At 42.1% G+C, this 16,848-nt stretch overlaps 1 protein-coding gene across 1 annotated transcript; it reads right to left on the bottom strand.

Annotated features, from left to right (window-relative positions):
• Nucleotides 1–1,929: 1,929 nt before the first annotated feature.
• Nucleotides 1,930–16,610, bottom strand: edem2 (ER degradation enhancer, mannosidase alpha-like 2). Its single transcript, XM_084184842.1, has 11 exons — nt 16,399–16,610; nt 14,674–14,784; nt 6,759–6,798; nt 6,550–6,655; nt 6,288–6,413; nt 5,884–6,095; nt 5,573–5,714; nt 5,335–5,459; nt 5,108–5,252; nt 4,892–5,013; nt 1,930–4,763 (listed from the first exon to the last, which is right to left on the bottom strand). Exons 1-11 carry the CDS (start codon nt 16,503–16,505, stop codon nt 4,287–4,289), a joined length of 1,713 nt encoding a protein of 570 aa, XP_084040968.1. The 5' UTR covers nt 16,506–16,610; the 3' UTR covers nt 1,930–4,286.
• Between the last annotated feature and the right edge of the window lie 238 nt (nt 16,611–16,848).

Below are 16,848 nucleotides of genomic sequence, written 5' to 3'. Positions count from 1 at the left end.
GGCAGAAATCATGCTTCATTGACAGTGATTGGCTAGTGATTGCTTTGCAATGCTTGCAGTTAGCCACTGGTTCCTTCCAAACCACATTGTTGAATTTACGATTTCTAATTTTTGTAATGTTTATGTCCAATGGCCGATGAGCACCGATATGTTTTATCTATAATTTCTCTTCATATGACAAGGATTAAAAAGGATTTACCAGTAGATTGTCGACTTGATTCATGATGATGACTGCTAAGATTTTGAAAGTATGATGTTGACATGATCAGTCCAAAGCTACTGTAGATTTAACGTGATTTGAGGTAATTTTATCTGTGGGCAATGACCTCGAGCCTTCTTGGATGGGCACTTCTAATGTACAGTGAGGGAAAAAAGTATTTGATCCCCTGCTGATTTTGTACATTTGCCCACTGACAAAGAAATGATCAGTCTATAATTTTAATGGTAGGTTTATTTGAACAGTGAGAGACAGAATAACAACCAAAAAATCCAGAGAAACGCATGTCAAAAATGTTATAAATTGATTTGCATTTTAATGAGGGAAATAAGTATTTGACCCCCTCTCAATCAGAAAGATTTCTGGCTCCCAGGTGTCTTTTATACAGGTAACGAGCTGAGATTAGGAGCACACTCTTAACGTGTGCTGTATAAAAGACACCTGTCCACAGAAGCAATCAATCAGATTCCAAACTCTCCACCATGGCCAAGACCAAAGAGCTCTCCAAGGATGTCAGGGACAAGATTGTAGACCTACACAAGGCTGGAATGGGCTACAAGACTATCGCCAAGCAGCTTGGTGAGAAGGTGACAACAGTTGGTGCGATTATTCGCAAATGGAAGAAACACAAAATAACTGTCAATCTCCCTCGGCCTGGGGCTCCATGCAAGATCTCACCTCGTGGAGTTGCAATGGTCATGAGAACGGTGAGGAATCAGCCCAGAACTACACGGGAGGATCTTCTCAATGATCTCTAGGCAGCTGGGACCATAGTCACCAAGAAAACAATTGGTAACACACTACGCCGTGAAGGACTGAAATCCTGCAGCGCCCGCAAGGTCCTCCTGCTCAAGAAAGCACATATACAGGCCCGTCTGAAGTTTGCCAATGAATATCTGAATGATTCAGAGGAGAACTGGGTGAAAGTGTTGTGGTCAGATGAGACCAAAATCGAGCTCTTTGGCATCAACTCAACTCGCCGTGTTTGGAGGAGGAGGAATGCTGCCTATGATCCCAAGAACACCATCCCCACCGTCAAACATGGAGGTGGAAACATTATGCTTTGGGGGGGGGGTTTCTGCTTAGGGGACAGGACAACTTCACCACATCAAAAGGGACGATGGACGGGGCCATGTACCGTCAAATCTTGGGTGAGAACCTCCTTCCCTCAGCCAGGCCATTGAAAATGGGTTGTGGATGGGTATTCCAGCATGACAATGACCCAAAACACACGGCCAAGGCAACAAAGGAGAGGCTCAAGAAGAAGCACATTAAGGTCCTGGAGTGGCCTAGCCAGTCTCCAGACCTTAATCCCATAGAAAATCTGTGGAGGGAGCTGAAGGTTCGAGTTGCCAAACGTCAGCCTCGAAACCTTAATGACTTGGAGAAGATCTGCAAAGAGGAGTGGGACAAAATCCCTCCTGAGATGTAGTTGGCCACCAGGTTTGCACACAAGAAACATCTGACCTCTGTGATTGCCAACAAGGGTTTTGCCACCAAGTACTAAGTCATGTTTTGCAGAGGGGTCAAATACTTATTTCCCTCATTAAAATGAAAATCAATTTATAACATTTTTGACATGTGTTTTTCTGGATTTTTGTTGTTGTTATTCTGTCTCTCACTGTTCAAATAAACCTACAATTGAAATTATAGACTGATCATGTCTTTGTCAGTGGGCAAACGTACAAAATCAACAGGGGATCAAATACTATTTCCCCTCACTGTAACTCTATGGCAGCACCCAAGGGGCTTGAATTTTCGAGCTTTCTATCAGCAAACAACAAAAGGAGCAAAATACAACTTGAGAACATTACCAACCCCTACGCTCCGTATTTTCCGCTGGCTGCCCCACCACCACAGAAAGCACTGAGCTAGGCTGAAACACCTGCATTTTGGAGCTGCCTTAATCAAGAAAGCAAAAAAGAGACCATGTTTGTATGGAGGCTTTATTAACGCAATGATTTTTTTTGTTTTTTACATTGTTTGTAAACTGATATGTGACACGTATTAATGCCAAAATAACATGCAAAACCTGTTATTTTTTTTCAAATAATGCGCCCCACCTGCCCTCAATGACGGGTCGCCACTGACTTTATTTAAGAATCCCTACTGTTGACCAGTCACCGACGAAGGGGCGGAGACTTAAGGCGTCCGCATGATTTCCAGCTGAAACAGTTCGATAGAGTTGGTGCATATATTATGATGACATTTTGTGACATTTTTGTTCGTTTTGAACTTCAGTGAGGGTTTTTTCGGCTGTTCAGGCACACATTTTCTACTGGAAACAAGCCAAAGTTTGGCGCCGACATCTAAGCCCCTTCGTCGGTGATTGGTCAACAGTAGGGATTCTTCAATGAAGTCTTTGTCATTCAACGAAAGACGACTCGTTTCATGCTAATTTAATTTTATTTAAAATACTGCATCAAACAGCTTAGTTAGATGTAAAATTGCGCTACCATGATCTCTTCGGCAAAAATATCAAAATTAATAATAGATTTCTTGAGTTATCTTAGATTAATTCTGATTATTTTGAGGAAGTGTATTGTCGTACTATTGTCGCTTTTTCTTGTTTTCAAGCAAAAGTATTTTAAGGGAGCATTGCGAGCGCACTCGTTCGGTTAGTGGAGTTTCGGCTACGCGCCAGCCGAACTAAAGGATGATGACGCCTTTAGGCTACAGACCGAGACTTACCTCAAGAATAAATGTGTGCCCAAACAGCTGAAAAAACACGTACCGAAGTCCAAAATGAACAAAAACATCACAAAATGTCATCATAATGTATGCATGAACTCTTCCGAATTGTTTCAGCTGGGAAGCATGCGGACGCCTTTAGTCACTTTATCCTGGCGCAGGGTCTATTTGAAGTCAATTTGACATAAGCTGCATCACACATCTAGCCATGACCTAGTTCGCACAGGGCCACCTACTGGTGTGTTTTAGCAACTACAAGTGTCAAATGTTATTTGCCTCCGAGTTCCAGCCAATGATTTGTATATACACTAGATTACTGATAGGGGGCACTGTGTTGAAGCCACCGTGCCGCCATCGTGGCACTCCCCCCACCATTGTAACAAATATTTTGGAAGCTATAGAAATGCATTTATTAATGTCTACATTCGTTTTTGCCACATTTATTATATTCTTAATGCATACTTTTAAATACTATGTGAGCTAAACAAAAATAAAATAAAAATATAAAAACATTTTCCTTAAAGTATATTTTTGTTAGATAACTAAATGTTACTGTCCGCACTACAACAAAAATATACTTAAATACATGTAATTTTGTCCTTGAAACATTTAATTGAAATACTGTAGAATTCCATTCATTCCTATGTGGAGGACTACTCTTACTTGCCGAACGGTGGCTTGAAAGCCTCTCAATGGCCAATACATAGCATCAGCAATCCAGTGTATATACATCATTGGTTCCATCACTTTTGAGTTCCTATGAAAATGTCAAAAGCTGGAATCCTTAAAGGGATACTAAAGGATTTTGGCAATAAGGCCATTGATCTACTTCCCCAGAGTCCGATGAACTCGTGGATAACATTTATGTCTCTGTGTCCAGAATGAAGTAAGTTTGAGGTAGTTTCGTGAGCCCGTGCTAACTAGCGTTAGTGCAAGGACTGGAAGTCTAAGGGTATCTGCTAGCAAATTAGTCAAATAAAAATAGTAGCTCAAACTTTCTGTATATCCTGTTACTATCATCCGTAAAATATCAGTTTAAATCAAATTGGTCCCGATTAAGAATGACCAACATTGCACTTGGTTCCCGAAGTATCCCTTTAAATGGTGAAACTGCCACGTCCGCTTGCGATATTACAACAAAGAAGTTACTGCAAACAACATGTTTTTTTTTCTTTCTCTGACATCATTGCCCCACGATAGAACAGCAGCATATGTACTGCAATTCTTTTTTTACCTTGATGCGCAACATTCCCCACTTCTGCTTTGTCGACAAAACAAAAACAACGGACGTGGGGCAGACAGTGGCGCTGTTTCCCCCCATTGCAGATTCCATCTTTAAGTTAAATCTTCAAAAAGTGAAAACATCTGTAAGTCCTTGTCATGTTCTGTCTGTAAAGACTTGACCCATGACAGCTAGCCGTGCGCTGAAGGGTTGCATGGGGCAGGAGAGGAGAGGGGCTTTTCTGCTGGTCCCAGGCTTCAGCGCTATACTCTCTGAAGGATCCATGACAGGTGGCTCTGTCTCACTGTCTGTCTCCTGTGATTGGGTCTCCTGTGGACTGGCGAGGGGCTCAGATAGGTTGAGGAGGATGTCCTGCAGCTCTCTGCGTTCCTCCTGCTTGCGGCTGCAGCAGTGAAGGGCAGCAGGGTCCAGAGGGTGGGCCTCTGTGTTAAAGATGTAACCCCCTGCCCCCAAAACGCAGTCCTCACTGGGGCCAGTGCCCAGCTCAAAGTCCAGTCCACTGTTGTGAAGGAAGTTGTCTGGGTCAAACAGGAGGTAGAGGTACTTGATGGTTTCTGCCAGGAAGAAGGACTCCATGCGGTTGTCCAGCTTGTGGTCTCTGATGTCTTTCACCTGAGGGAGAAAGAGGTAAAACAACAATACAATTCTCAATTACAAACAACTTCTGTAGGGAACATTCTGATTAGTCCTAAGTAAGTATTTGCTATCCAGCGGAGTCTTGAGGAGCTTAAAGCACTCACACTGGCATAGCCACAGGGGACACGAGTGATCTTCTCAATGGACTCCACAGCATCTCGACCGAGCTGCAGAAATGTGTGGTCACCAGTGGCTTTGTACAAGTACATGGCACTCTCTATCAGCTCTGAAACAACAAAAGGAGCAAAATACAAATAGAGAAATCTTCAGTATGACCCTTATGCACTATTGTAACGAACGGAGCAAGTTTTGTCTGGTACCTGGCCGTAAAGGGTATCCTTCTCTCTTGTCTACAGTGTATCCCTGTGGAATACTGTAGAATTCCGGCAGTCCCCCAAATTGCCTCCACACCGTGTAGTAGTTATGGAAAGTCCTCAATGCACTGTCCAGCTCACCGATCAAACTCTGAAACATTCACACAAACACATTTAATTTTTTCGGTTAATTGGGAATACAGTAGATTAGCAAAATGAGAAATGTAGTTTACCTGTAGCCCAGGCCAGAAGGCCTCCAGTGATTGGAAAACAGGCATAGAGACTGTTCCCTTGTGCATCTGGACCCACAGGTACCAGTCATCAAATTTGGTGTAGTTTTTAATTGCCTTGTCATACTCTGTGGATGCCAAAAAATATAAAAATAAATGACTAATGTACTTGCAATGTACAATTTGTTTGTATCTATCTACCACATGATCAAGTGGTCTGACTATAAACTAGTAATAATACCTAAGAACATTGATAGCAGTTCCTCATCTTGTAGCATGATAGAGCCTTTCACCAGGTACTCGAAGTAGGAGTCCACACCGGCCCCTATACCTGCGTCCTGGGCCACCCATTTCTTGGAGAGGACATCAATGTGGTTCCCCACCTTGAAAAAAGAAACAGCTCATAGGTCACTGGGTCATATCTGACAAAGTGTACCAAGCAATCTAAAGGTTTCAATAAATCTACTATATGAATGTTACACACATCACAACAGGACAGCATAAAACAGATTATCACAGGACTAAAATCGGCAGCTCTTATTGCCGACTCACCAGTCCTATCTCAGAGCGAGTCTTCCACAGTGACCGGAGGGCCTTGCGCGCCACGTCCTCAAATATGGGGTCCCCAGTGAGCCGGCTAAGGGATGAGAACTCCAGGATGAAGGTGCCCACCCCAGCTGTACAGGTGACAGGGGTCTCTGTAGGGTTCACCCCTCTCAGCAGGTTCACTGTGCCATAGGGCATCCCTGTGGGGGTCTGGAACGCTGCAGACAGGAAGAAAATTATAAGCGGAAAATGTGAGCCTAAGTCTGGTCATATACAGAGCCAGGCAAATGCAATGTCAAAGCCATATGTTTGTGTGCATATTTTTGTGTTTTATAAGCCCATGTGGGCTGGGCACCTGAAAGATGCAAGACACTAATAATAAAATAAATCCAATCATATGGACTGCTCACCAGGGAGGAGTTTTCGTGCTGCGTCCTCAGCCATCCTGAGGAGGGGTCCAGAACAGGGCCAGCCAGCCTCCACCTCCATCCCAGCACGCTTAGACAGCAGGTGGGCTGAGAGAAGACCACCCACCACTGCAAACAGAAACCCATCTCAGTTACAACCAACCAAAACACAGCTAAAAACCTACATACATCTCCTAGACAAGAGCATTGTTTGACATTTTTGCTATTCATAGCTTAAATTTGAACCTATTCCCTGTAATCTCACCTCGAATGTTTGTCTCAAAAACTGATGCATTGACGTCAATGTCAAAGTCCACAGTGTCCTGAAGCAGAGTTGCCACACGCTGAAACTCAGTGTGGTTTCCCAGAATCTGAAGAAAGCAAATTGAGGAAACAAGATTGGGAGTAACTCATTGTCTCAGGTATTGTATGACAAACTGGTTTGTAAGATAATGATGACGAGAAAGTGCATACCAGCAATGTATCCAGGGCATCTATCAAAGTCAGTGAAACACTGAAAAGAAAGGAGAGGTGCAACGTCATAGTAAAGTCATCATCACACAAAATTTGTTGTGGGATTGCGTTTACAATTTAAATGACTGAATGTACGAATTCAGTGTATTGTTCGTTTTTTGGGGATATCGCCTAGGCCTATATGATCAAGACTATTTTCTAAGTAAGAGAACATGAAACCTTTAACTTGTCTTCTCTTGAGATTGAAGTATTTTACTGCAAGATATGAATTGCCACAATTGTTTGTTGCCACAATTGTTTGTTCTTCAAATTATGTATTTTATTAAAACAGAAAAGTGAAGCAAATAGCCCAAAGGATCTCGAAAAAAGGTTACATTTCAAATCAACCAAATTGTGTGATGGGCACTTTTTCAAATGAAAAAATTGGTCTCTAAAATAAACAGAACAGTTCTGAGTCCATATGTGCTAAGAGAAGAGACAGTGAGTATAATGTATCATTTTTTATTGAATATTTAAAAAACATACAATCACATTAGTCATCTAACAGACTCCCATCCAGAACGACCCACAGAAGCAACCAGGGTCAACGCCCCGCTCAAGGGCACGTCGACAGATCTCCCATATGGTCAAAAACGGGGACCCGAACCAGCGACCCATCAGCCACCGGCCCAAGCTCCCAACCGCCAGCCCTCCAAGATCCCCCCCACAGTTCCCCAAGAGCTGCCCCTCAACCATCCGAGTGCATGTATGGCACTATTTACATGGGTGTATGTGTGTGTGTCCATGTATGTGCATGTGTATGTGCATTTGAATGAGAGTGTGTGTATATGCATGTGTACAAACCCCTGCACGGCATCAGCCTCAGGCAAACAGGCATTAGCTGTGTCATTCAAACATACTTTTTGTTCTGTTTTATTATTGACTTTTATCTTTGACAGTCATTCTATCTCCCGCCCAGCAACTCCACTCCCACTTGTCTCCAATTCCACATCCCAACCCTCAGGTTCCCTAAGCCCATCCCACCTATCTCTGCTGGCCACCCTCTTCGGATTTCTACGCACCATATATCTTTCAACTATGTTGTGATGTTTAACATACAATTTGAATCCATCTAATCGAATAGAATCCACAGATTGCGAGTTGAAGATATATAATATAATATGCCATTTAGCAGACGCTTTTATCCAAAGCGACTTACAGTCATGTGTGCATAAATTTTTACGTATGGGTGGTCCCGGGGATCGAACCCACTACCCTGGCATTACAAGCGCCATGCTCTACCAATTGAGCTACTAATATAATAATATATATTAGTATATTAGTAATTGACTGACCCAGTCTCTCCAGATCTCCCAACAATACTATTTCTAGGGTCAATTTTAGATCAATGTTATTCATTTTCAGCCATTCCTCAACCTGAGACCAGAAACAGGCTCCCTGACAGCAATACCAAAACAAATGGTCTATTGATTCTGTATCCTCACAACAAAATATGCAGAGCTGCGATGGTTGTATGCCCCAAACAATAAGGGGATTTGCTGAACCTATATTGCACTGGAAAAATGCAGTTATAAATTATTTTGTCCTAGTTAAAAATAAATTGTCCTCCTGTAAACGTTGATTCAATTTCCAATATCCCCGTCCACGTGGAAATTCTATAAGAGTTACGTGAAGGCCAATAAGATGATACGATCGCATTCTGTCTCCTATTAATACTTTAACCTTTGATGCAAGCAAGAAAGAGACAAGAAAGTAGTCAAGACGACTAGCTTGATTAAGTCTCCATGTATATCTCACTAGGTCAGGGTTTTTTAGTCTCCAAATATCCACTATTTCTAATGTGTCCATAATATTTGTGATTTCCTTAAGGGCACGGTGATGATAGTTTGTAGAGTGATTTCCTTTACGGTCCATCGAGGTACTTAACACTGTGTTATAGTCTCCCACCATAATGTTTTGATCGTGTCGCCTGTAAGTTCAATAAATTGGTATAAATATTTTCGAAGAAGTATGGATCATCCTGATTTGGACCATATAGATTGAGCCAAATCTGTTTTTCCATCCACTTTCATATTCAAAAAGATCAACCTTCCTTGTGAATCATTCCTGACTATTTGCACATTCAGATCCAAATTTGTGTTAATTAATATCACCACACCTAGTTTGGAACCACCTAGACTCTTCCTAGAGCTGGCTGCCCGGCCAAACTGCGCAATCGGGGGAGATGGGCCTTGGTCAGGGAGGTGACCAAGAACATTTACATTTTAGTCTTACAACGACTTACAGTTAGTGAGTGCATACATTTTTCATACTGGCCCCCCGTGGGAATCGAACCCACAACACTGGCGTTGCAAGCGCCATGCTCTACCAACTGAGCTACAGGAGGCCTACAGTGGGGAGAACAAGTATTTGATACACTGCCGATTTTGCAGGTTTACCTACTTACAAAGCATGTAGAGGTCTGTAATTTTTATCATGGGTACACTTCAACTGTGAGAGATGGAATATAAAACAAAAATCCAGAAAATCACATTGTATGATTTTTAAGTAATTAATTTGCATTTTTTTGCATGACATAAGTATTTGATCACCTACCAAACAGTAAGAATTCCGGCTCTCACAGACCTGTTAGTTTTTCTTTAAGAAGCCCTCCTGTTATCCACTCATTACCTGTATTAACTGCACCTGTTTGAACTCGTTACCTGTATAAAAGACACCTGTCCACACACTCAATCAAACAGACTCCAACCTCTCCACAATGGCCAAGACCAGAGAGCTGTGTAAGGACATCAGGGATAAAATTGTAGACCTGCACAAGGCTGGGATGGGCTACAGGACAATAGGAAAGCAGGTTGGTGAGAAGGCAACAACTGTTGGCGCAATTATTAGAAAATGGAAGAAGTTCAAGATGACGGTCAATCACCCTCGGTCTGGGGCTCCATGCAAGATCTCACCTCGTGGGGCATCAATGATCATGAGGAAGGTGAGGGATCAGCCCAGAACTACACGGCATGACCTGGTCAATGACCTGAAGAGAGCTGGGACCACAGTCTCAAAGAAATCCATTAGTAACACACTACGCCGTCATGGATTAAAATCCTGCAGTGCACGCAAGGTCCCCCTGCTCAAGCCAGCGCATGTCCAGGCCTGTCTGAAGTTTGCCAATGACCATCTGGATGATCCAGAGGAGGAATGGGAGAAGGTCATGTGGTCTGATGAGACAAAAATATAGCTTTTTGGTCTAAACTCCACTCGCCGTGTTTGGAGGAAGAAGGAGGATGAGTACAACCCCAAGAACACCATCCCAACCGTGAAGCATGGAGGTGGAAACATCATTCTTTGGGGATGCTTTTCTGCAAAGGGGACAGGACGACTGCACCGTATTGAGGGGAGGATGGATGGGGCCATGTATCGCGAGATCTTGGCCAACAACCTCCTTCCCTCAGTAAGAGCATTGAAGATGGGTCGTGGCTGGGACTTCCAGCATGACAACGACCCGAAACACACAGCCAGGGCAACTAAGGTGTGGCTCCGTAAGAAGTATCTCAAGGTCCTGGAGTGGCCTAGCCAGTCTCCAGACCTGAACCCAATAGAAAATCTTTGGAGGGAGCTGAAAGTCCGTATTGCCCAGCGACAGCCCCGAAACCTGAAGGATCTGGAGACGGTCTGTATGGAGGAGTGGGCCAAAATCCCTGCTGCAGTGTGTGCAAACCTGGTCAAGACCTACAGGAAACGTATGATCTCTGTAATGGCAAACAAAGGTTTCTGTACCAAATATGAAGTTCTGCTTTTCTGATGTATCAAATACTTATGTCATGCAATAAAATGCAAATTAATTACTTAAAAATCATACAATGTGATTTTCTGGATTATTGTTTTAGATTCCGTCTCTCACAGTTGAAGTGTACCTATGATAAAAATTACAGACCTCTACATGCTTTGTAAGTAGGAAAACCTGCAAAATCGGCAGTGTATCAAATACTTGTTCTCCCCACTGTATATCCCGATGGTCACTCTGACAGAGCTCCAGAGTTCCTCTGTGGGGATGGAAGAATCTCTGCAGTACTCCACCAATCAGTCCTTTATGATAGAGTAGCCAGACGGAAGCCACTCCTCAGTAAAAGGCACATGACAACCCGCTTGGAGTTTGCCAAAAGGCACCTAAAGAACTCTCAGACCATGAGAAACAAGATTCTCTGTTCGGATGAAACCAAGATTGAACTCTTTGGCCTGAATGCCAAGCTTCACGTCTGGAGGAAATCTGGCACCATCCCTACAGTGAAGCATGGTGGTGGCAGCATCATGCTGTGGGGATGTTTTTCAGCGGCAGGGACTGGGAGACTAGATCGAGGGAAAGATGAACGGAGCGAAGTACAGCGAGATCCTTGATGAAAACCTGTTCCAGAGCCCTCAGGACCTCAGATTGGGTGTGAAGGTTCACCTTCCAACAGGACAACGATCCTAAGCACACAGTCAAGACAATGCAGGAGTGGCTTCGGGACACGTCTTTGAATGTCCTTGAGTGACCCAGCTAGAGCCTGGACTTGAACCCAATCTAACATCTCTGGCGAGACCTGAAAATAGCTGTGCAGCGATGCTCCCCATCCAACCTGACAGAGCTTGAGAGGATCTGGGAGAAACTCCCCGAATACAGGTGTGCCAAGCTTGTAGGGTCATACCCAAGACGACTCGAGGCTGTAATCGCTGCCAAAGATGCTTCAACAAAGTACTGAGTAAAGGGTCTGAATACTTATGTAAATGTAATATTTCCGTTTTTTTATTTTTAATAAATGGTCAAACGTTTCAAAAAAACTGTTTTTGCTTTGTCATTATGGGGTATTGTGTGTAGACTGATGAGGTGGGAAAAAAAACAATTTATTCAATTTTAGAATAAGGCTGTAACATAACAATGTGGAGAAAGTCAAGGGGTCTGAATACTTTCCGAATGCACTGTAAGTATTATTAGCTTTTAAAACAATTCATTTATTTGATCAGATTTTGGACCAGAGTGAGGCGATCGCTCCAGTCTATCTATTGTTCCTGCAGTGAGGAGGATTCACCATCTTTATCAAATGTTTTCGTAATTTACAGTGCCTTCAGAAAGTATTCATACCCCTTGACTTATTCCACATTTTGTTGTGTTACAGCCTGAATACAAAATTGATTAAATTGATGTTTTTCTCTCTCATCTACATACAATACCCCATAATGACAAAGTGAAAACATGATTTGACTTTTTTTGCAAATGTATTGAAAATGAAAAATCTAATTTACATAAACGTATTCATACCCGAGTCAATATTTTGTAGGAGCAAGCATCTTTGGCAGGATTACAGGTGTGAGTCATTCTGGGTAAGTCTCTAAGAGCGTTCCACATCTGGATTGCACAACATTTGCCCATTATTGTTTTCAAAATTCTTCAAGCTGTCAAATTGGTTGTTGATCATTGCTAGACAACCATTTTCAGGTTTTGCCATAGATTTTCAAGTAGATTCAAGTCAAAACTGTAACTCGGCCACTCTTGGTAAGTTGTCCTCTTGGTAAGCAACTCCAGTGTAGATTTAGCCTCGTGTTTTAAGTTATTGTCCTGCTGAAAAGTGAATTCATCTCCCAGTGCCTGAACCAGGTTTTCCTCTAGGATTTTGCCTGTATTTAGCTCCATTACGTTTAATTTTTCTCCTGAAAAACTCCCCAGTCCTTAAAGATTACAAGCATACCCATAACATGATGCAGCCACCACTATGCTTGAAAATAGGGAGAGTGGTACTCAGGAATGTGTTGTATTGGATTTGCCCCAAACATAACACTTTGTATTCAGGACAAAAAGTTAATTGCTTTGCCATATTTTTTGCAGTTTTTACTTTAGTGCCTTGTTGCAAACAGGATGCATGTGTTGGAATATTTTTATTCTGTACAGGCTTCCTTCTTTTCACTCTGTCAATTAGGTTAGTATTGTGGAGTAACTACAATGTTGTTGATCCATCCTCAGTTGTTTTCTCCCATCACAGCCATTAAACTAACTGTTTTAAAGTCACCATTGGAAGTCAAATTGTTTTTACCCATCTACCAATAGGTGCTCTTTGCAAGACATTGGAAAACCTCCCTGGTCTTTCTGGTTGAAACTGTGTTTGAAATTCACTGCTCGACTGAGGGACCTTACAGATAATTGTACGTGTGGGGTACAGAGATGAGGTAGTCATTCGAAAATCATGTTAAACACTATTATTGCACACAGAGAGAGTCCATGCAACGTATTATGTGACTTGTCAAGCACATTTTTAGTCCTGAACTTATTTAGGCTTGCCATAACAAACGGGTTGAATACTTGACTCATGACATTTCAGCTTTTAATTTTTAATGAATTTGTAAAAATTTCTAAAAACATTATTCCACTTTGACATTATGGGGTATTGTGCTAATGACACAAAAATCTAAATGTAATCCATTTAAATTCAGGCTGAAACACAACACATTTAGGAAAAAGTCAAGGGGTGTGAATACCTTCTGAAGGCACTCTATCTGCAGGTAGTTGCCCAAAAAAACTACCAGTATGCAAACTAGGGAGCCAAATGAACGGCTCTCTTACAGATGCGATAGGCTACTGATGAGTCACTTACTTTAACGTCACTGTCTGGCAAGGCCTGATGGACTTAATATCGAAAATACAAATGAGATCTTTAGTTTAATTGTCCCAATGTGATAGCATGGACATAGAACTACGTAGTATGATTTATGAATGGCAAGGATATGAGACTTTATTCAGTCAGTTCGACAGCATTTATAAACTAGTCAAGCTTGCTGTTAGTCAATCAAATCACAGTAAGCCTATGCGCCAGCACTTCGTAGCTGCATATGAAACACACAAAATAAAATAAATGAATGTTCCAGAAAACAATAGGCTAAGTGGATTTCGACTAATCGCTACCACATATGGGACGTGCAAATTGACTCATATAGACGATGAAAAAGCATCATGCCCTCTCCCTCCGTGTAAAGAAATGTGACTGCAACCACAGCGTACATAACACACACACCCCAAGGTAATGGGAGGCAGGTTAGACAGCAGACTGTCAAACCAGCAGTGTTTCCCTGTAATCGCTCACTTTGTGCAGACAGGTGCCTGTCCTATCAATAGATCACTAGAAGATGCATATCGTCAGAGAGGACAAGGAAGAGAGAGAGGCCCAGCTCGGCGGAAAATCTTTCTCCCTCCATCAGGTGGCGTTTTTTCACTGTGTCGCCCACCAAGCAAGGAGTTTTTGTATGGAGGTCAATGAGTGTTGAATTTGGTCAACAAAAAAATTAATGGCTTATTTGCTACGTGAGATTTACTTGATCTAATAGAAGTTTCATGTTTGCTTAAGTTGTTACGAGTGTACTGATATAAGTAGGACGTGACATCCCGGCAACTTTGAGAAAAAACACTATATCGGAGTCGTCTCGAGATGGCTATGCATATTCATGGTATGAGGCTAGTAGCACAGCATCTCTATCCATTGAATACAGGCGGTTGACGTCAACAACCCTCAAAGAATATTACAATAATTTCATGTATCCACCAATCCAAAGAAAGGCGGAAGCTAGACAGCCCGCTGTGCAGCTTTGTGGACGACTCCCATTGTTAGGGTGGAGAGACATGTATCTTGTCAGTATATTCATAATCTTTTATATTGTTAATTCTAGCGGGAGAGGGCTCGGCTGATTTTTTTTTTTTTACAATTGCGAATTGTGAAAAAGTACCAGGCTGAAAATGAGTGTGTAACCGTCTGTATAGGATAGCCGGCGCTAGTGGAAAACACTGAGGTTTCAGGTGGTTTTGGATATTGATTGCCCAGATATGAGTCTTGGCTGTGTCATTCACAGGAAATTACAACATTGGTTTACTGTCTAACAACTGCAGAGGTAATAGTCATACCTGCCCCATGTATCCTGGCCATCACAGGTCAGGGGCCGCAGTTCGTCATATGGATAAGCATGATCCAAGTAGCTGTTGTATGCATGGTAAAACATGGTCTTGATTTTCTCTCTGTCAGGAAAGAACAAACAAGAGTAGATAGGGTGTGTTAAAAGAGCAGATCAAGCAGAACCCCATGGCTAATCCTAGCCCTTGATCATGACTCTGTTCCATTACACATAAATCATTGGACTAAAGCCCAAATCAAATGAAAAGCAGATTTTTTTTACGTGTGTGAACGAGTGCGTACACGCTGGAATTAAATTAAACAAAAATATAAATGCAACAATATCAACAATTTTACTCAGTTATAGTTCATAAGGAAATCAGTCAATTGAAATAAATGTATTAGGCCCTAATCTATGGATTTCACATGACTGGGAATACAGATATGCATCGGTTGGTCAGACTACCTTAAAAAAAAAGTTAGGATCTTGGATTAAAAAAACAGGCATAAGCTATGGACAACGAACACAATTACATTTTATTGATGGAAATTTGAATGCACCGAGATACCGTGACGAGATCCTGAGGCCCATTGTCGTGCCATTCATCCGCCGTCATCACCTCATGTTTCAGCATGATAATGCACGACTCCATGTCGCAAGGATCTGTACACAATTCCTGGAAGCTGCATACTCATCAGACGTCATCCATTGAGCATGTTTGGGATGCTCTGGACGACGTGTACGACAGCGTGTTCCAGTTCCCACCATTTTCCAGCAACTTCGCATAGCCATTGAACATTCCACAGGCCACAATCAACAGCCTGATCAACTCTATGCAAAGGAGATGTGTTGCGCTGCATGAGGCAAATGGTGGTCACATCAGATACTGACTGGTTTTTTTATCCACACCCCTGCCTTTTCTTTAAGTTATGCAGATGCATATCTGTATTCCCAGTCATGTGAAATCCATAGATTTGGGCATAATGAATTTATTTCATTCTGACTGATTTCCTTATATGAACTTATATGAAAAATATTTTAAATTGTGGCATGTCGCTTTTATATTTTGGTTCAGTATACTTTGAAGCTCATGATGACATTGACGCTCACAGCCGTCTGTTTTCTCTCCTTCACTACCTTGCATTATAATTTCAGCATGTACATGCGCATAAAAAATACACTTTTCGTTTGATTTGTGGTTTAAAGGCATCTTCTGTACAGGGGGTTTGTTAAGAGTCCAGACACTCAATCTGAACATGCGTCGCTTGCGGTACGGTTTTAGGACCCTACCTTTCATATCAGCGAGAAATCCCCCCCCAAAAAAGATTACACCTTGATATGGTTAGTGTTCTCACACGGCCATATGTCTCCATGTTACAGCGCTTTTTATGAAAACAGACTTAAGACAAGAAGCGACCACCTGTGCTGATTAGCTATATTGAGTGCTCCGAACATCTGTGTGTAAGCTTAACTCGGGAAGTGTAGCTTCGTCGGATAGAAGCACTCATATTTTTTATTTACAGGACTATTTGTCGCTGACGTCGCAAGCGATGATTGACGTTTCGAAACGTTAAAACACAGCCTCGGGACTGTAGTTCACATGAGCCAGTCTTGGGCGAAGCTAATGGCTGAAACTGTAGGGAGAAGGCAGAAAGCCGCCTAGATTTGGAGTTACAAAATAGCTAACGTTAGCTAACTACAGACGTGATTAAAGCCTACTCGATTCTCCTTACTGTACCTGTAGTGTGCCATCTCCAGCTCTGTAAACTCTTGTCCTTTTGCATTGCTGATCAATGTAAAGACGTGAATTACGCACAAAATAGTAGTACACAGCAACCTAATCATGAAGAAACGAGGTATAGCTAGGATAACAGCTAAAAACACGGATTAAATTATCAAATGCAACAACACCACACACTAGGGATAGCTAACAGGAAGTATATTGAATAGGCATGGCGCGTGCGTCGTGGGTGCTGACGTCTTCCGCAACCTGACGAACTTTGCATTTCCTCCAGCATGTAGCGATGTTACACAAACAACAGTAGTAAAATACTGTGCTTGCCACTTCATCTTCTTTATATTGCATTTGGTTCTTCGTGTTTAAAATTCTCTGATTTGAAAAAATCAGAAATGTGTTTCCATATTTGACTAAAAAAACATTTTAATGTAGGATAATGTAGGATAGTAA

Source organism: Coregonus lavaretus (genome assembly GCF_964263955.1).
Source record: "Coregonus lavaretus genome assembly, chromosome: 20".
Lineage (NCBI taxonomy): Eukaryota > Metazoa > Chordata > Actinopteri > Salmoniformes > Salmonidae > Coregonus > Coregonus lavaretus.
Note: the sequence above shows the minus strand (reverse complement) of the source record. Positions and strands in the feature narration are given on the sequence as shown.

Excerpts from the sequence above, each read along its gene's own strand:
- edem2 (XM_084184842.1), bottom strand. The coding sequence starts at position 16,505 with ATGATTAGGTTGCTGTGTACTACTATTTTGTGCGTAATTCACGTCTTT. Across the intron at positions 6,414-6,549 it reads TTTTGAGACAAACATTCGAG|TGGTGGGTGGTCTTCTCTCA; the intron begins GTGAGATTACAG and ends TTCTGTTTGCAG. Across the intron at positions 5,715-5,883 it reads CTCGCTCTGAGATAGGACTG|GTGGGGAACCACATTGATGT; the intron begins GTGAGTCGGCAA and ends TCTTTTTTCAAG.